The sequence below is a fragment of the Malus domestica genome, chromosome 17 (assembly GCF_042453785.1).
Source record: "Malus domestica chromosome 17, GDT2T_hap1".
NCBI lineage: Eukaryota > Viridiplantae > Streptophyta > Magnoliopsida > Rosales > Rosaceae > Malus > Malus domestica.
In genome coordinates this window covers 11678696-11699561 of record NC_091677.1, presented here as the reverse complement: position 1 = coordinate 11699561, position 20866 = coordinate 11678696, and the positions used below count along the sequence as shown (strand labels likewise).

General features: G+C 37.0%; 2 protein-coding genes across 2 annotated transcripts; both read right to left on the bottom strand.

Moving 5' to 3' along the window:
* Positions 1 to 8316: 8316 nt before the first annotated feature.
* Positions 8317 to 9806, bottom strand: LOC103405125 (36.4 kDa proline-rich protein-like). The gene has a single exon (XM_029097864.2). It carries the CDS (start codon positions 9533 to 9535, stop codon positions 8504 to 8506), a length of 1032 nt encoding a protein of 343 aa, XP_028953697.2. The 5' UTR covers positions 9536 to 9806; the 3' UTR covers positions 8317 to 8503.
* A 9802-nt stretch (positions 9807 to 19608) lies between these two features.
* LOC103432157 (36.4 kDa proline-rich protein-like) lies at positions 19609 to 20499 on the bottom strand. The gene has a single exon (XM_008370325.4). It carries the CDS (start codon positions 20427 to 20429, stop codon positions 19863 to 19865), a length of 567 nt encoding a protein of 188 aa, XP_008368547.3. The 5' UTR covers positions 20430 to 20499; the 3' UTR covers positions 19609 to 19862.
* Positions 20500 to 20866: the final 367 nt, after the last annotated feature.

Here is a 20866-nt window from a genome sequence, read left to right as displayed (position 1 = left end):
CAAAATACATTCTAACCATTATATGAGGACAGGAAGGGAGATCCTTCACTCACCAACATACAATACAATCTTAACCATTCATTGTTATCATCCTATGAGATGATGCCACTTGTCTTATTCTATTACTTAGGCTAGATACATGATTAAAATGCCATGTGGACTATGATCCAATGGCTCATATTCAAACTGAAACAAAAACATAAAACATGATCCTTGTTGCCAAGATTCAGCTGAAGGGTTACACACCAACACTCCCTTCTAACCCTTTGGCTGATTTAACTCCAAGTAGCTCCCTTAGATACACAAATCGATCTTTGGGCAAGGCCTTAGTAAGAATATCTGCAATCTGCTCCTCTGTCCTGCAGTACACCAACTCAATTTCTTTGGCTTGAATTGCTTCTCGGATGAAGTGGAACTTCCTGTTAATGTGTCTTGTCTTTTGATGAAAGACTGGATTCTTTGTCATAGCAATGGCTGATGTATTATCACACAAGATCTGAGTTCCCTCCACTTGTTCTTCTCCAAAGTCTTCTAGAACAAATCTCAGCCACTTTGCTTGTGATGTAGCTTCTGCAGCACTAACATATTCTGCTTCTGTAGTAGACAATGCCACAGTGTTTTGTTTGATTGAAGTCCATAAGAACATACCAGATCCTAGTGTGAATGCATAACTTGAAGTACTTCTCATATCATCCTCACTTCCAGCCCAGTCACTATTACAATAGCCAATTAGGGTAGTTGTTTTTCCCCTTTCAAAGACAATACCAACATCGATTGTTCCCTTGATGTATCTCAATACCCTCTTAGATGTTCCCATATGTTTCTTAGTGGGATTATGCATGAACCTTGCCAATAGACTTGCTACAAACATCACATCAGGTCTAGTTGCAGTTAAATAGAGCAGACTTCCAACAAGCTGCCTATATTCTCCTTCATCCGCAGCTTCACTTCCATCAACTTTGCTCAACCTCTTATTCATTGCAAGTGGAGTAGCAACTGATTTGCATTCTTTCAGACCAAACTTTTCAATTAGTTTCTGTTCATATTTCTTTTGGTGTATAAAAATATTGTTCTCAATTTGTAACACACCCATTCCAAGAAAATGATGTAATAAGCCCAAATCAGTCATCTCATAGTGTTTCATCATGTCATTTCTAAATTCTTCAAGCATTTGTGGACTACTACCAGTATATACTATGTCATCTACGTATAGAGAGACAATAATGATACCTGAGTCCTTCCTTGTCTTAACATACAAAGTTGCCTCACTTGAACTCTTCTCAAACCCTGCACTATTGAAATATGCATTAATCTCATCATACCAGACTCTTGGTGCATGTTTCAAGCCATATAGAGCCTTGTTCAACTTGTACACCTTTGTTTCTTCACTTTCCTTCACAAAGCCTTAAGGTTGCTCAACATACACTTTTTCTTTCAATACCCCATTGAGAAATGCAGACTTTACATCTAATTGATACAAGTTCCATTTCTTCTGTGTAGCAAGAGCAATCAAGGTTCTAATCGTGTCCAACCTTGCCACAGGGGCAAAAGTTTCATTATAGTCGATTCTGGGCTTTTGTGAATAGCCTTTAGCTATCAGCCGAGCTTTATTCTTCTGCACAATACCATCCAGATTAAGTTTGGTCTTATAGACCCATTTAACACCAATGACAGGCTTGCCATATGGTTTCTCAACAAGCTGCCATGTGTTGTTCTTCTCAATCATGTCCAATTCAGTTTTTATTGCACTCCTCCATGAATCATCCTTAGCTGCATCCTCATAATTTTCTGGTTCAATAACACACATGTTGCATTGAGCCATGATTTCATTGATACTTCTCCATTTCTTAGGTGTATCATCATAAGTTTGAGATCTATCAGACACATTCTCATTTTGAGAAACATTATATTCTGCAGACTGAGAGTTTTCACCAATCTCACAGATTTCATTAGCATCCTTATGTTTAGTGATGACTGGAAATGTCACTCCAGTATTTATATTGCAGTTCCAATCCCAAGAGTTATTCTCATCAAATGTGACATCCCTTGATAGAACAATCTTTCTTGAAATGAGATCAAACAATCTGTAGCCCTTCTCACTTGAACCATAGCTTACAAAGATACACTTGTGACTATTTTCTTCCAGTTTATATCTGAGATTGGAAGGTATATGCACATAACACAATGAGCCAAATATCTTCAAATTAGCTATTCTAGGTTTTCTGCCACTATAAGCTTCAAATGGGGTTGACTTCTTCAGGGCTTTGGTAAGACACCTATTGATAAGATAGACTGCAGTATTCACTGCCTCTGCCCAAAATGCATATGGAAGGTTTTTTTCATATAGCATTGACTTTGCCATTTCCACCACAGTCCTATTATTTCTTTCAAACACTCCATTTTGTTGAGGAGTGTAGGCCATAGTCAATTGTCTCTGAATTCCTTGCCCATTATAGTATCTGTCAAACTCTGCAGAAAGGAATTCTCCCCCTCAATCACTTCTGAGACATTTAACCTTATATCCATATTGTAACTCAGTCATTGCCTTGAACTTTTTGAAACATTCAAATGCATCAGACTTGTTTCTCAGAAAGTACACCCATGACATCCTTGTGCAGTTATCTGTAAACAACAAAAAGTATTTGTTTCCAGAATGAGACTCTACTTGTATTGGACCATAGATATCTGTATGAATCAACTCCAGTGGGTCTTTAGCTCTCCAAGTCGATTGATAAGGGAATGAGTCCCTGTGTTGTTTACCCAACATGCAACCTTCACACACACTTTGAGACTTTTCTAATTTAGGCAATCCATGCACCAACCCCTGTTCTTCAAGTACCTTGAGACTTCTCTCATTCAAATGACCCATTCTCTTATGCCATATCTGAGAACAATGTGTGACACCTGCTTTTAGTGCATATTGTATTGCAGGCAACATTGTCAAGGGAAAGCACCTATTGTTGGTCATATGCACCCTCACTACTAAATTATCCAGTGACCAACCATAAAAAATATTAACTACATCACCTCCAAACAACAGATAGTAACCGTTTTCCATCATTTGTCCCACACTTAGAAGATTTTCCTCAAGTCCATGAACAAGAATTACTTCTTGTATATGTTTTCTTCCTAATTTAGTTTCAATCACCAAGGTTCCCTTTCCTGCCACTTGACAAATTTCTCCAGTTCCCATCTTTACTTTGGAAGTCAAATGTCTCTGAACATTGACCAATAGTCTCTTATCTCCTGTCATGTGGTTACTACAACCACTATCAATATACCATGAGTTATTAACTTTCACATCTGTCACTGCATTGCAGGCATAAAACAATGATCCTGTATCTCCCAACTGCTTTACATAATTAACTTTTTGCACTCCTTTATTCTCATGACAATCTTTCATAGAATGGGCTGGCTTACCACAGCCTGTGCACTTTGGTTTACCTTCATACCAACACTTCCCATAGTGTAACCTGTCACACCATTTACAATCACTCTGAAAGTTGTTTTGCTTATAAGCATAATTAGGCCTATGATCCCAATTCCTTTGAGTATTATGATGTCTCTGAGAATAATTGGGTTTGTGATCCTAACTTCTTTGAGTGTTATTCGGCTTCTGAACAAAGTTTGGTTTATGATCCCAACTTTTTCCCCTTGACTTCCAATTCTCTTGAGACCTCTGATTCCCAAAAAATCCACCACTTTTAGCACCCTTAGATGCTACATTTAAACTTGCAAATGCTCTCTCAGTTGAAGACTCAGTATGTAAATCAAGCCTCTGCTTGAATCCTTTTAGAGAAGCTACAACTTTTTGAACCTCAATAGTTTCAAGATCTCTAGAATGCTCAATCACAGAACAGATTGCATCATATGTTTTTGGAAGACTAATCAGTAATTTTTGCACAATTTTCTCCCTAGATAGTTCTTCTCCATAACTTTTCATTTGATTAATGATATGAAACAATCGAGAGAGATATACAGATAATGATTCAAAATCTTTGCGTAACCCTTGCAATTTTACACTTCTTACTTTTTTATCTCCTCGGAATTCACCCTTTAGAACATCCCAAGCTTCTTTGGATGTCTCTTCATTCATGATTCTGGGAAAAATCTGGTCTGAAATTGCATCTTGTATCATTCCAAGCGCACGAGCATCATTCATTAGAATCTCACTGAATTACACTTCATCGGTCGTCTCCTTCTTCGTCCCGTCGACCACAGCTTTCTCAGAATTCGAATCTGGAGGTTCAAACCCATTTTCTACCAACTTCCACAAACCATACGATTTCAGTTTAGTTGTCATATGAATCATCCATAGTTTATTGTTCTTTCCATTGAAGACCGGAGCTCTAAGCTCGACATTGCCGAACCCAGCCATATTAGACTTGGATACAACAAATCACAATTTCCAAATTCGATTGAAGCTCAAAGATATAGCTCCATCGCACTCACAGATTTCACGCCTAGCTTAGACGATGAAACCAGGCTTTGAGGCCATGTTAGTGTTTGTGTGATGTTGATATGTATTTCAATGGAGGTTATCTTCAATGGTGGAAAGAGTTTTCAGAGGGAAGAAGCTCAAAGATGACAATGTCTTTTCGAATTTCATCCACACTTTTACAAAATACATTCTAACTGTTATATGAGGAAAGGAAGGGAGATCTTCACTCACCAACATACAATACAATCTTAACCATTCATTGTTATCATCATATGAGATGATGACACTTGTCTTATTCTATTACTTAGGCTAGATACATGATTAAAATGCCATGTGGACTATGATCCAATGGCTCACATTCAAACTAAAACAAAAACATAAAACATGATCTTTGCTGCCAAGATTCAACTGAAGGGTTACACACCAACAGAAGTGCCCGACCATTCTATTTCCGAAATCTCCAATGCAGAGTGATTCTCTGCATTTTGATCTCTAAAACCTTGGGTATGTTCTCAATCTCTATCTACCCTATCTTTCCCCTTAGTTTTTTTGTTTAGTCTCCACTTTATGGTGCTTTTCTTAGTTTTGTTTGACCACTGTAATTTTGAGGCATTTTAGTTAATGAATTTGGTTGAGAATCTCATTTAGGTTTGTAGTTTCTCCTGGGTTTCCTGGGTTTGAGGATGATTAATCCACTTTCTAAATTTTATATACTTTTAACTTTGATTTCTGGGAAACTGCAATCAAAATGCAGTTATGGTTATATAGTTAGAATCAATTATGAGTGTTTGCATCACATCAATCAATACCTCTGTGTAACCAATTAAATTTAGGGTCAGCTTTAACTAAAAGCTTGTATTATTATGATGTACGAGTAACAATTATGAGAAGATCAGCTTAAACGCTTCCTCCTAATTATAACAGTAGTGCAATTTTTTTAGGCATTACTGCAAGAAGAGTTCATCTTCTCCTAATTTACTTTCGTTTTGAAATGTTACTTTATGGTGCCTATATAACTTATTTTTGGATTGTTAGAATAACATTTGAACTTGGTAAATGTTGCAATTCTGCATATGTAGCTGCTTTTGCTTCATTAATTGGTAGTTGGTAATTATTACACTTGTGGTTAACTTCTGTAATTTCCACTTTCCAGTAATATGAATGTTAATTAGCAAGAAAAGTTTTATCCATACTCGGTGTTTTTGAATGGAAACATAATATTCCTAGGATCATATATCTGTTAATAGGCTATAACTTGGTGATACTAGCTGGGGTGTTTTGACTGATATGATTTTGAAGTTTTATGCTATTCAATACTATGTTAAATAGTTAAGGTGAACTTTCAGAATCCTGGTTAAAGGTTTTGTACTGCATTGAAGACATCATGCTGGTTTTCAAGTTGTCTTGTATGGTTACTCGGCAATTGACAGGTGAATTCTTCACTCGATGCCACTTGTAGGACTTTAATTAGTGAAATTTACATGTTGTACTACTAGTGTACTGATTCTAGTGGTAATCATGATTTAAATTATTGGTTGTGAATCTTGTGATTCAAGTGAAGTACTCTTGGTTGATGAATTCTTCCTTCTTATTGGTATGGCTCCAACAAATTTCTTTGCATCAATTTCTAGATATACAGGAGATGAGAACTTCTGCATGTCGTTTTTCTGGCCAAGATCTGAGACCCTTTTGGCATGTGCTGCTTTCTTGTTCGTATGCTATAGTTTCAAGTGTTGTTGGATCATTCAAAGTGTTGTTTGCAAAATATATGTAAGTTAGTTTAGCAAGATAGTTTTCTTTGTGTAACGCAAGTGGTGCAATCATGCAATTCCCTTATGTTTCTAATTCCTTTGTTTTTCTTGGCAGATCTAACCTGCTATGTTTGGCCATGTCTAGCAATTATGAGTAGCTGGTTTACATACCCCATGCTCCTTTTATTTCTATGTACAGCTGGATTTTGGGTATCGGTTATTACAAAATTAGGTTTAGATTGCTTGGTTTACAAATTGCTGCAATTGCATGCTATGGTGCTAGTTTTATTTAGTTATTATATATTAATACTTTCTACTTCTAATTGTGCAGATGGCTCGATTGAATGAAGGGTTATCCTTTTTCGATGCAATTCTTATTTTTCCTATGTTTAGATTGCTTGGACATTCTTTTCCATTTGTACAGGATTTGTATAGTTTTAAGAATTCCAGGATTTGTATATATTCACATTCAGCCTCTAGATGTACATTCGGAATTTATTAATCAATAAAGTATTATTTCTTAACAATTTTTTGTATTGTATTTTGATATCCATATATAGTAGCTGAGCATTAAAGCATTTATTTATTTTTTTTATATAAATTAAATGTCTTTCTTGACAAAACAAATTTTGTCGGCAGAGAGAAGACTGTGCTGATGAAATATTCACGACAACGAACACATTTTGTTGGCTGAATCATACTATTTGTCGGCTTAGAAGCCCTGTACCAACGAAAATATTTATTGGGAACAATGAAAATGCTGTCCTGTACCAACGAAAATATTTATTGGGAACAATGAAAATGCTGACAAAAAAAAGTTTGTCGAGAAAAGTTGAACCTTAGCCGACGAAGTATCAAAATCTGTCGGGAAAACTCTTGTGTGACAAAATGGGCGAAAATTTTTTTCATCAGGAAAGGATCTTTGCTGACAAATTTTGTCGGCAAAGTCAAAATTTCTAGTAGTTATACTCCAATATTGCACACAACAAAAATCACCAATATTAGGTAATGGGACGAAATTCTTCGACGGTTACAAACGAAAGATCACAATTAACAGTTATTTTATCTTAGATTTGATTTTATAAAACTATTCTTCGACTCTAGAAGAATACAGTGAATGAATCCAATCATCAATTTAAAATATTTACACTAGTGTCTCGATTCAATAATGTAATGTCATATATTTCTTTATTACAAACGATGACCATGATGTCAACGACACGGTGATGGTGTTCCATGTAAGTCCTCTAGAGGAGAATAACTAACAGTGAATTCATCAAGGTCTTCTTTAAACTCAGGTTATTATATATACTTCCAAGGTTCAAGAAAATAACATGACTAAATTACCATAGTATATCGATTTGATACACACTTCATTTAAACAAAACAAAACAAAAATGAATAACAGATTTATCCTTAAGTTGTTTTCACTTCCAAGCTTTGACATGCTTTATTATTAGCTAGCTGGGGCCACACAAAACGACAGTGTTTTAGCCAATTGTTTTAAATTGTTTTTTAATTCCCACCCAAAGTGTTTGTCCATTATTTTAAATCTCAGCCCCAACCCACATCATTCCCCACTGTCCCACCCCTCCCCCGTTTCCCGCTCTTCTGCTCCCCCAATGCCCAATAAAATATTCACCCAAATTCCTCTTCTGCTTCCCTTAATACCCAGCTTTAACATATTCATCCAAATTTCAATCCCCAACTCCTCAGATTTCAAAACCCTAAGATTCTAAATCCCACACCCAATCCCATATTATAATTTTATTACTCCAATATTATACCTCCCCAAATCTCTAAGCCATTAATTGGTTCACAATTCAAGTAAGTTTTTTGGTATTCTGATCTAATCTCAATTAAATTATATTAGATATTGATGAAGATTTTTAGTCTATTATTGATATGATTGTTGATATGTTTTATGTTTATACTCATTTGAACATTAGAATTTAGATGGAATTTTTGTTTATTGGTTAATTGGTATATGTTTTGTATTTTTTTGTTAAATGTGTAGTTTAGAAATAAGAAATATGAATTTTTTGTTTATTGGTTAATTGGTATATGTTTTGTGTCTTTTGTTAAATATGTAGTTTAGAAATAAGAAATATGGAAAAAAAAAAATTCAAGCCAAAGCCAAAAGGACCATTTATTTGTTCGGGTAGTTCAATCTCAAGACAAAAGGACCATCTTTTCAATTTTATTTTTGTCAATAAATTTTTTTACCTTTATTAATAGGACCCCCGAGTTTAAAATGATGACATGATTAACAACTATTAACTATGATTTAGGAATATGATATGATGATCATCTATGCAGGACACTGGAATCCAGAGAGAGGAGTCTTCCCACAATCAATGAGCACCTGAAGAGCAATGGGGATGATGAGATTAACATTGAGAAGCTTAGCCTTGATGGTGGTGCAAAGGCAAATAGCAGCGTCCAAGTCCACCAGTCCCTGAAGCACCGGACAACATGCATCTTTGGCATTGCTTCCAATTCCAATGTGGATAAGACCGCCCAACACATCTACACAAGCTCCCAATTTTAGGGTGTCAATGGGACACGTGTCCTTTGGTGGAGATGGTGGTGGTGGTGGTCGGGGTGGTACTACCTTTGGTGGTGGTGGTGGAGGGCATGGTGTTTCAGTGGGTGGAGGAGGCTTCACTGGGACAACTGGGGTTGGTGGTGGTGGTGGGGGTGGTACTACCTTTGGTGGTGGAGTTGGAGGGCATGGTGTTTCAGTGGGTGGAGGAGGCTTCACTGGGACAACTGGGGTTGGAGATGGTGGTGGTGGTGGGGATGGTACTACCTTTGGTGGTGGAGCTGGAGGGCATGGTGTTTCAGTGGGTGGAGAAGGCTTCACTGGGACAATTGGTGTTGGTGTTGGTGGTGAGCTTGGCAATAAAGGTGGTGTAGGTGGTGGTTTTACAGTTGGGGGCCTAGGGGCAGATGGTGGAGGCAGTACAACTGGGGGTTTGGAATGGGGAGGTGGTTTCGGATAAGGAGGTGGCTTTATAATAGGTGGTTTAACATGAGGTGGTTTCGTGGGTACATGAGGATGAGGCTTTGTATGAGGTGGCTTTGAAGGCGGTTTGGGAACATGGGGAGGAGGCTTTGCATGAGGTGGTTTCACATGTGGAGGTGGTTTGACATGCGGTGGTGGCTTCTTTGATGGTTTAGGGTGGGAGGGTGGCGTTACGTGGGGATGGTGTTTGGGTGGCAAGTGGGGAACTGGAGGGTATGTTGGTGGTGGACAATAGGAGTTAGCAAGAGAAGTGAGCAAACTACCCAAGTTGAGAATGAGGACTAAGAGCAAAGGCAGAGCATAATTGATCTCCATGTCAATACTACAACTCCACAACTCTCAAGAGAGTTTGGAACTGGATATTGAATCCCAATACCAAGCAAATGGCTTTATAAAGGCTTTGTGGGTAGTGAGACAGACCTAAGTGTTAATTTGTGTGCTTGACGGTGAGAGAGGGAGAGAGACTATTGCCCTTTTCTTTGGGGCAAGGATCCTCTCTAAATATTTTCACACTCTTATTTAAGGGTGTTCAAAATAAACAAAATTCATAATTATTAATGTTTAAGTCTGAAAGATGTGGAAGCATAATAAACTTTCCTAATTGCATCCTCAACGTTTAGACGATGGTTACATGGTCGTTTAGATTTTTAAAACCCTCCAAATCTCATGAACAATGTTTTTTATTTAAGTGCAAAATTAATAATAATTATTGTAGAAGTGTGAAAAATGTAATCACTCATAATGAAAAGTTTTACAACTTTCATGAAGGGGTTAACTTCGAAATTTAATATATATATATATATATATATTAATTTAGTATTATGTTTTACATTTTTTGGGTCAAATTATATTTTTCATTTTCATTTTTATTGATTTAAAATATATTTTTCTTAACGGGTAACTGGTCGGGTCATATTATCTAATAATATTAAAAGATTGATTTCAGGTCGGATCATATTATCCGTTTACTTTAATTGGTATTACACGACACAACCCATTAAGCTATCGGGTATAACACGAAAACAACATGAATGCCAGATCTAATAAATATGAAGGAAATAATGAGCATGCATGTATTGTCATCGTCTTCCAATTGCAAACAAGCCTGTGTACTGGCGTTTAATGGTGAAAGTCCAACCTCACGGTCACGCCATTTGAAGTATGTCTAAAAATTGTATTGCAGCTGGCCTACTTTTGGTGCAAGGTATCTTTGTTGACAAAAACATTGATCTAGCTAGACATTCTATCTCGACTCTTGAGAGGAAAAAAAAAAAGGAGTAATAATGCTAGCTGGTTACGAAACAAGTTTCATTGGGTTTTTAACTATTAGTTTTTATATTTTGTTTGAGATATGGGCAAAATATATTGAGGAGATTAGGGATGAAGAAAGGTCGAGGGGAAGACAGGACAAAACAAAGAAGAATTAATGAAAACAAAATCTCGAAAGTGAAAACAATTCAAAATATATAATTTTAAATTTTAATTTTTAGATTTAGTTTACTACACCTTTCTTTATACATTTTCTCTACATCTCTCCCAACATCACTTCTCCATCTTCTATGCCCGCATTTTCTCATGTTTTGTCTTTAAGAGACTCTAGAATGTTATATGAGACTAGCCTCATCATGATTTATTACTTATTTGTGGAACAAAAGCACCCTCCTTTTTAATCCTGCTAAATAAAAGAAATATTAGTGTAAGCAGTTTTTGGACAATCTGGAAATCTCAAAGGGAATATGCAACTGCTAGGTATATTCCGTGTACATAAAATGGACACCGGAAGACAGGAAGATCAATACAACTTCACTTTCACGTGCCACTACTTCTCTACAGCCAAAATTCCATTTGCAATCACAAATATGGAACTCCTCCTAAATAAAATGTGCTGTATACGTAGTGTAGATCTCTGCTGAAAAATAAATAAATTTTAAGTTAACAGAATTTGATGCTAGAGAGACCAAAATTTGAAATTATCATTTGTTACTTACATGATGTGGCTATTGATAGTTAGACTTTTTCTTTAAATTATTTAAAAAATGAGTCCAACCTTCAACCGCCACATCATACGCCTACAAAAAATAGTCTAACAAATTGGATCTTCCTATCATTTTTTCTTTCTTAATCTCGTAATAGCTAACAGAGTCATATACATGTTTCAAGATCATCCGTTGAAGAAGAAATTGCATTCATCATAACCTGCCATGTCACAATCATGCAAAGGATGTGTTAGCATCTTGTGTCACTCATCCAAAGCAACACCAATTTAAAGTAAAAGAGATAAAATTAAGCAAATTTAGTGTGGGGTCACCCTATGAGAAAATATAAAGTAATTATACTAAAGATATTGCTCACCACAATTAAAGTAAGAAAGATAAATATTATTAATTAACTACTTGTTAAACTTTGTAAGCATACATTTCATAGATGTAAGAGTCGTAGGAATTTAGCTAGCGACAGGATCTTTTGTAAAGGTCAAAAGATGCACATGATGAGCAATGACACCAATGAATAAAATGTAAGTTATTTGTTGGAGAATTGCCAGTAACATTGTCGCGTTATTGTTAAGTGTTGATGCGCGTAAATCTCGACCCATCAATAACTTGACAATCAATCAACTATTGAGGAGTACAAATCTTGATCCATCAATAATTTGACAACTACCTAACTATTAATGAGAATAAATTGCGATTCATCAATAGTTTGACAGCCACCCATATACGTGCAGGGTTATGCTAGCTAGCTAGCAAAACTTTGAAGAATTAATTATTCCCCATTAGGGGTAATCAAATTGAAATCGATTGTGGGTCCAAATCAAAATGCAAAGTTCTGCATGGCTTTTCCTTGATTACCTTTTCCAACAACCCTGCTCCCTTACAGAAGAGAGAGACGTTGATTTTCATCCAATATTATCTCTTTGTTTCTGGATGTTACTATTTAAATCCTAATATATTAACCAAGAAAGGATAATGTTCTACCAAACATTTAGTTTATCGTTTGAGGAAAAAGAGAGGAAAAAAAAACACTTACTTTTTGTCATGGTTCCTCATCCTGTATCAATGTCTGTAGCATGCGTTTTTTGCATCCAATTTTTCAGTCATCGAGTAAAGAAAGAGCTTACAGCTTACTAAATTATTATATGTTTCTTAAGAATCCAAAATATGTGGATGTGCTTGTAGGTTTACAAATTAAATGTGCACTCAAGGACGTGTACTTCTAATTATCTTCATCAAAGTTCTATAATTTGATTACCATTACAGTTAAGGACAATATAATCGATTACACGAAAGCTATCGTTTTGTCAAGTGATACTCTCCTGCTGTTACCCGCCATTAACAACGATTAGGTTCTTAACCCAAAAAACAAAAATTCGGATTTGTATTAACTTTTAAAAACAAAGAAAACTGGATTTAGTAAGGAATTTAGACTACGTAGGCACACTTATTTAATTTTTTAGTCGCAATTTAGATTAATGTAAATAAAATAACGTTTGAAATTTTAAAGAACTGACTACTTGTCCTTGAATGAAACAACCTGTCCTTGAAGGAAAGTTCTGCGAAAATATCAAATGCAATATGCCAAAATAATATCTTGATATGGGGAAAATTTGGACTTACTTGGATCAACCGTGACAAGCATGGCAGTCCCTGCGTTACAAGTGCCTCCAGCGACCTTCGTGTTCTGCAAGTAACTATTGAAGGCATACGAAGCATGCGACAACAGTGTGTTGGTAGCAGGACCCCATTGGGCCGGATTGACTTGCAGTCTGCCCCGGAGCCACACGCATAGTCCAGGGCTTCTTGGATTATCGGGTCCAGCACTGTCGGCTTCACCACGCCTCACACGGCAAACTGTGGCGGCTTTTTCTGCGGAGGGGATGGCGGTCCGGACGGTGGAGGGAAAGCTATTGGCGGCGGAAGAACTGGTGGGCTCAGGACTGATTTGGGTGGGGTTGGGATTGTGGTTGGTGGGTGTGGGCTTTTTTGGTGGGTTTGGGATGGAAGAGGAAATGGGCCCAGATGGACGAGGATTTGCAAGAGGTGGGTTTGGAGGAATTGCTGGAACTGGGGATACGGAGCTTGGCGCTGGAAGAGGGAGATGTCCCGGTGCTGGTGAATCCAACGGTGGTGATGAGAAGGGAGAGCTGGCATCGAACGGTTGGAATTCAATATTTGGGGAAGCCAACGTAAAATGCAAGTCCAAGTGATTTATTGCTTTCAGCTTGCTCTTCTCTAATTCATGGATTGATTTGCTTTTGTGTAGTTTTGTGTCTTGGGGTTTAAAGAATTGCGCAAAACTTCTTGCATCTGCACTAAAACAAACCACAGAATTAGTTGTAAAAGTTGTTCAAGTTACTTAAGTTGTAGGAAGGGAAGTACGCATGCAATTAATACGTCACACTAAAACTATCTCAAGTCAATCACATGCTGCAACGTATCCCTATTCGGTGCCTGCATTCCCAATGGCCTCCATTGCATACTCAACTTGGTAGAGACGGCCCTCAGGGGAGAAGATTGTTGTACGGCTATCATATCTCCTAGACATCTTTGATGACAACCGTCGAGTAACTGTCGAGTAAATATCCAAACTTACAGTAAGAACACCCGAAAATCGAATACAAAAGGGAAAAAAAGCTCTTCTTCAATCTAACGTACGAAGTTATTACATATGTGAAAAACTGAAAACATCAGAACCCAGATACAAAATACATTAAAATTTCATCAAACAGATAAAACTACAATATGCAAATGAAATTTCATCAGAAACTAATTAATAAGACAAATGTTGAAAAATGCGGATCTTGCCCAGTTTCTCTGGCGCTCTGTTAGTGCAGATGGTCAAAGAAAATTTATGCTTTTAGCCGCTGTTCAGCTCAGCGCCCTATTTTTCACCAATTCGTCGTCGTCTTCTTCCTCAAGAAATAACCAAGGTGGTAGTACAAATGTTTTCGCGCATGTAACCCAATAATATTCAAGGATGCTTTCGTGAGTTTGATATGAGTAGTTCTGTTTAAACCCAAACATTGCCTCTGGACACCTATTTCCTTGACAACCCTTGCCAAAGTTTACAATTATGTGGACGCCCGACGCCCACCTTATTTGTGAATTTTTCACATCTCGCCCTACAAACAATTTTGTTCGTTTTAAACAAAAAAATAAAAGATTATTTTCCACCAAAATGATCATATAAAAAGTTGGGGTTTATGATTCATATATAAAATTACGGTTTAGGGTTAATGTCAAAATTATATCTCTTAGCATTGATTCCTCTAATTGGAAAAAAAAAAGGAAAAAAGAAAAGAAGAGAGACTAGGAAGAAAAATGAATGAGATAAAAAAATAACGTATATACTAGCTAGGGAGTTATCAAATGGTGTGCTGATTAAGTGGTGCACTATAATAATGTGTATACCAAAAGAAAGCAGAAAAACTGAGGCATCAAACTACTAACGAAACCACGGTTTACCCACGTTAATTTGAATACCGCATGATGCACAAGTGATCCGATACATATTTTGGCGGTTTTATTTCCTCCCCCCCCAACAAAAGAAAATTTCAAATCTATCCTGTCATTCAACTGAGGTTACTAGAGCAGGATTATAAAAAGACTGGAGAGAGGTTTTTGTGTAGCTAGGACATTCGACTTGGAGGTGGTGTGAGAGGAGAGTGAGACTAAAAGTAGGCCAGGTTAACATGTTAAAATCGGGGTGGGATAGGGGAAGGGTTTTTTGTGTCTTGGCTTGTTCGGTCGGATCTTAGAATTTCTCGTAGAAGTGACATAAGTGCTTTGCTGTTGAGAGGTTGATAGGTGCATTATTTATCATATTTTCATAATAATTATCCCTATGTTTTGTTAAGGAATTGATTATAAAAGAGTCTTATTACTTTCTTTTTCTCAGTTTCAACTATTCTGCACACTTAGGACGTTTTTGGTGATAACTAGACTTCCGGAGGAGTTTTGATGCAAGGCCAATTGGAGAATGAAGCTAAGAGGCTGAAGATCGTTGTATCCGAATTTCATAATTTTCCATAGAGCCATTCATTTCAGTTTCACAAATCAATCCTGCAGAAGTTGTTTTCCCATCAGAATTGCGCGGCTGTGAGAGAATGAAGATTTGGAGGCTTTCCTGATTTTTCCTAGTGACATGTGATATATGCTTGGAAAGATAAGAGATAAAGCTACGTTTCCCATATTTGTACAGAATTTTCCAGAAGATAAATCGACCCCAAAACTGGAGTGCAAGACAGATGACGTGTTTCCCAAGCCAAGAAGGATTCTTTCCTAGTTTGTGTCATTAATTGTTTACGAGTTTGTTTTATTTTAGGAGAGTTTCTCCCAGACCTTTTAGGGTTATTCTAGTATAAATAAGTGTCCTAAGCTCTCTTAGATATCATCCACCCCCGCATACCCATATCACCCACACCATACTACCATTCACCATCTCCGCAATTTGTGAGGAAGAGCTTAGGGACGTGCCTTGCTATGGGTTCCGGGTTCTATCTTTCTTTTATTTTTATTTCTATGTGTAACTAAGTTATTTTTTAAGGTTTATGATGAAGTCATGACATGAATATTTGCGAAGTACTTTGTTAATTATTATCTGATTATATGTCATGTTATATTTTTAATCTTTGTGGGTATTTTATTCTAGGTTTGAGTTTCTAATCATTGATCACCTTTATGAATTTTGTATCTAGATATTTAGATAAATCTATGAGGATGCCCAATCAATTAGGTTTATTGGAACTAAGATTAAGAAAAGTAGACAAAATAGTGAGGATGACCAATATCAAATTAGTCCTACTTGGTTGACATGATTCTTCAACGCTTAATGGGGTTTTATGTGTTTAATTGTATGCCTAACCAATAGGATATAATTATCATGTAGAAATACAAGAGTTGATGATTGACCACGGATTAATTCATACCTTAGAAAGAACGACATTTAACATTGGCATGGTAATTGGATAGTAGTTGGCTCTAGGAAAAGTAAATAGGATTGTTATTGGTGGATTCATAAAATTAGGTTTTCTTATGTTGTGTGTGTTTTAATTAATTGTCTTTTATTTTTCTTGTTAATTTTAGTCTTAATCAATTACTCAATTATTCAACCCAATCTATCATTTGTTTGTTTAATTAAGTCTAGCATGATTAATCGTTTAAATTGGTGTTAAAGCAATCCTTGTGGGATCGACCTCGTATTTACATATATTACTACAATTGATTTGTGCGCTTGCTAGTTTAATTTGGTTTAAATTAATCTATTATTTATGTTAGTTTAAATATAAGAAAATTAATTAAAATGGTTTGAAAACTTTGAGTTTTAACGATAATGATAAAATAAAGGGTAAAATGAATAGTACCATAATTAACTTTTTAGTATAAAAATGTGATTTTTCGTTAAAATGAACAATATCAAGAACTTTTCATTAAAATTCCCTTAAATATACACTAGAGGTCGGGATTGCATGTCAGCAAGCGAGACATACGTTGCTGACAGGAAAGGTTGATTGAATTGGAACTTGAAATGTTTTAGTGACATTATTGAAAATGTTAGGTGATGACATGTCATTTCTTATTCTTTTTCCCTCTGTATTGTCGATATGGTGGTCGATATCGATTGTACGATCGCTAACCTGTTTTTTGTTTTTTGTTTTTTATATTCCCAATCCCCTTTGGATTTGGTGGATGTGATTCAGCAGGACTTGGATGCAGGAGAAGGCTCGTATTTTTTGGAAGCCTTGGTATAAATACAGACAAACTTCCAAAATCCATAAGAAAGTTGTACGTGTTGCATGTATCTTACATGTGGTACCTGATGTTGATATTTTTTTGAAAGTCTTGACGTTGATATTTTTTTCCTTCTGATATCTTACATGCGGTACCTGACGTATGCAGTTAAAATAATTCAATGCACTACAGTCTACACATTCACGTGAACCTGCGAACACGCTATTATCAACAGATACAGACATAATAGCCACACACAAGGGAGAGAAACCTATATATATATATATATATATATTACACAACCAGAAATTACCATTTCTTCGACAAAGTTTTGCTAGACGAAAGGTATTTCATCCGCCAAATAGTCTTTACCCGACAAAATAAACGTTTGTCGAGCAAAACGGTCAAACGTTTTGGTTTCTGCAGATGCTTTTGCCTGGCGAACAGAGTTTGACGAGCAAAGCTTATGTCGTGGGTTAAGTTTCACACCAAGATAAAAGTTTGGCACATAAAATGGCAACCTTTACATGACAAACCAGTTGAATATCAGAGTGCACAACGAATAAGACTACAAATTAATAAGAATATTATTAAACAAACTAGAATGCCGGAACGGCTATTATTAAACAAACTAGAATGCCGGAACGGCTACAAAACCCTAAGAGACTACATTGTGAATAACTTGTTATCTAATGAATAACAAAGCACTCTATTTATAATAAACTAACCCTAAACCCTAATGCTAACGGGCTAAGCCCAGAAAACAAAACATTAAAGTAAACCTAAATACTAATATTTTCCAACACCCCCCGTCAAACTCATGGCGGTATACGACATGGGTTTGCAAACAAGCAGATGCGGACTGGCTTCGTTAGGCGGACATACAGACAGGCAGGCTCCGCCGCAACGCGGACAGACAGACAGGCAGGCTCCGCAACGCGGACAGACAGACAGGCAGGCTCCGCAACGCGGACAGACAGACAGGCAGGTATACAAACTTGACTTGACTTGACTTGCGAACTGGTGAACTTGCGAACTTGACTTGACTAGCAAACTTGACTTGATTCTTGGTGGCAAACTGATTGTGGTTCCGACTGACTAGAGTTGAGAGTATGGAAAGAACCCGTCACTAAACGGACGAGATTTTCATATCTCAATTATAGCAACAAACGAACAACGCCACCAACTTGTGTGGGCCTTCAAACAAACTTAACCATAACTTTTTTTTTTCTCTGCCCGTGTGGGCCTAAACCAACAGCAATTTTTTTTTCTTTCTCCTGGGACCTTTCGAATGCTTTCCTCTCCAACAAACAATATAACTTTTTCTTGTATTGGACAACGGTTTTTCTTTTTCTTTCGTTTCCTTTTTTTTTCATTTTTTCTTCTTCTATTTTTCGGCTTCTGTTTCCTTATTCTCTTCTTCTATCTGGGCAGTGTTCTCCAGAGAAAACAAATCCAAGTGCAGTATGGGATCTCAATTCTGGGATTCTTGACGCGATGGGATAGCAGAGGCGATGAAGTGCGGATCAAAGCGGCGGCGAGGATGCGGGTACGGTGCGAAGGCAGCGCAGTCAGTGGTGGGTAGACGATTTCATGGGTCTGGTGCGGAGGTGCAAGTGGTGCGGGTCCGATCAAAGGGTGCGGATGCAGTGCAGGAAACGGTGTGGTGATGCGGCTGGTGTTGGATACGAACAACAGATGTGCTGGGTTTCTAGTTGCAGACCTGGTACGAAGGCTGATGGCTGGGTGACGATGCAGCGGAAGTGGGGCAGATTCTGGTGGGTCGTCCGAGCAAACATAATCAAATTTTTTTCTTTTCAAAACAAACACTGAAAACTATTATCAAACAAACAACATGGATACCTATCAAGAAGAACAGATTAAATCCCGAAAGATCAAACCTGCTCTGATACCAAGTTGCACAACGAATAAGACTACAAATTAATAAGAATATTATTAAACAAACTAGAATGCCGGAACGGCTACAAAACCCTAAGAGACTACATTGTGAATAGTTTGTTATCTAATGAATAACAAAGCACTCTATTTATAATAAACTAACCCTAAACCCTAATGCTAACGGGCTAAGCCCAGAAAACAAAACATTAAAGTAAACCTAAATACTAATATTTTCCAACAGAACCTCCCAGCTTTCGTCGTGCAAAGGCTATATGTTGTAATTAGGGTTTATATTTTATAAGGCAAAACATAATATTTCGTCAGGCAAAGGTAACAGACATGATTGGCGTATTTAGTTCCTTAGATGATTTTTGATGTCTCAAAATTAATTTTAGCAATCAAACTATCGAACTTGTTTTTATATACTCTAAGATTGCACACACCAAAAATCACCAATATTAGGTAACAGGACGAAATTCTTCGACGTTTAGAAATGAAAATTCATAATTTAATAGTTATTTTAGTTCTAATTTTAATGATTTTATAAAACTATTACTCGACTCTATAAGAATAGAGTGAAGGATCCTATCATCAATTTAAAATATTTACACTAGTATCTCGGTTCAATAATATAATATCGTATGTGAGTTTCTTTAATTACAAATGAAGTTGTATTATTAGTCCATGATGTCATGGGCACGGTGGTGGTGTTCCATGTAAGTCCTCTACAGGAGATTAACAAACGGTGAGTTAATCAAGGTCTTCTTTAAACTCAGATTATTATATATACTTCCAAGGTTCAAGAAAATAACATGACTAAATTACAACAATATATCTATCTGATACACTCTTCAAGTAAACAAAACAAAACAAAAACGAATAACAAATTTATCCAAGTAGTTTTTACTTTCAAGCTTTGACATGCTTTATTATCAGCTAGCTGGCGCCACACATCACTAATGATGACATGATTAACAACTACTAAGTGTGATTTAGGAATAAGATATGATGATCATCTATGCAGGACACTGGAATCCAGAGGGAGGAGTCTTCCCACAAGCAATGAGCACCTGAAGAGCAATGGGGATGATGAGGTTGACATTGAGAAGCTTAGCCTTGATGGTGGTGCAAAGGCAAATAGCAGCGTCCAAGTCCACCAGTCCCTGAAGCACCGGACAACATGCATCTTTGGCACTGCTTCCAATTCCAATGTGGATAAGACCACCCAACACATCTACACAAGCTCCCAATTTTAGGGTGTCGATAGGACACGTGTCCTTTGGTGGAGATGGTGGTGGTGGTTTTACAGTTGGGGGTTTAGGGGTAGATGGTGGAGGCAGTACAACTGGGGGTTTGGGATGGGGAGGTGGTTTGGCAACAGGAGGTTTCGGATAGGGAGGTGGCTTTACAATGGGTGGTTTAACATGAGGTGGTTTGACATGCGGTGGTGGCTTCTTTGGTGGCAAGTGGGGAACTGGAGGGTACTTTGGTGGTTGGCAATTGCAGTTAGCAAGAGAAGTGAGCAAACTACCCAAGTTGAGAAAGAGGACTAAGAGCAAAGCTAGAGCATAATTGATCTCCATGTCAATACTACAACTCCACAACTCTCCAGAGAGTTGGGTACAAAACTGGATATTGAAACCCAATACCAAGCAAATGGCTTTATAGAGGCTTTATGGGTAGTGAGACAGACCTAAGTGTTAGTGTGTGTGCTTGATAGAGAGAGATGTTGGTAATTTTGAGTAGAAATTTCATTGTTCTACATTGGTCGCTACTAAAAAGTTCTCTTACTTTATAAGGTTTGTCTCTTATAAAAAGCAATTAAAGTAATAAACATGAAGAATAAAAATTGATCCCAATCTAGAGTTTAGCTTTGGGATGTACTAATTGATAATTAATATGTAAAAGATGGGCCACAGGGACAAAAATAGGCCCCAGACTTTTTCATCTTAAAAAGGATATGGATTTTGTTTTGGGATGGGGGTGTTCATTTCCTTCCTTGCATAGGACTAGTCAACTA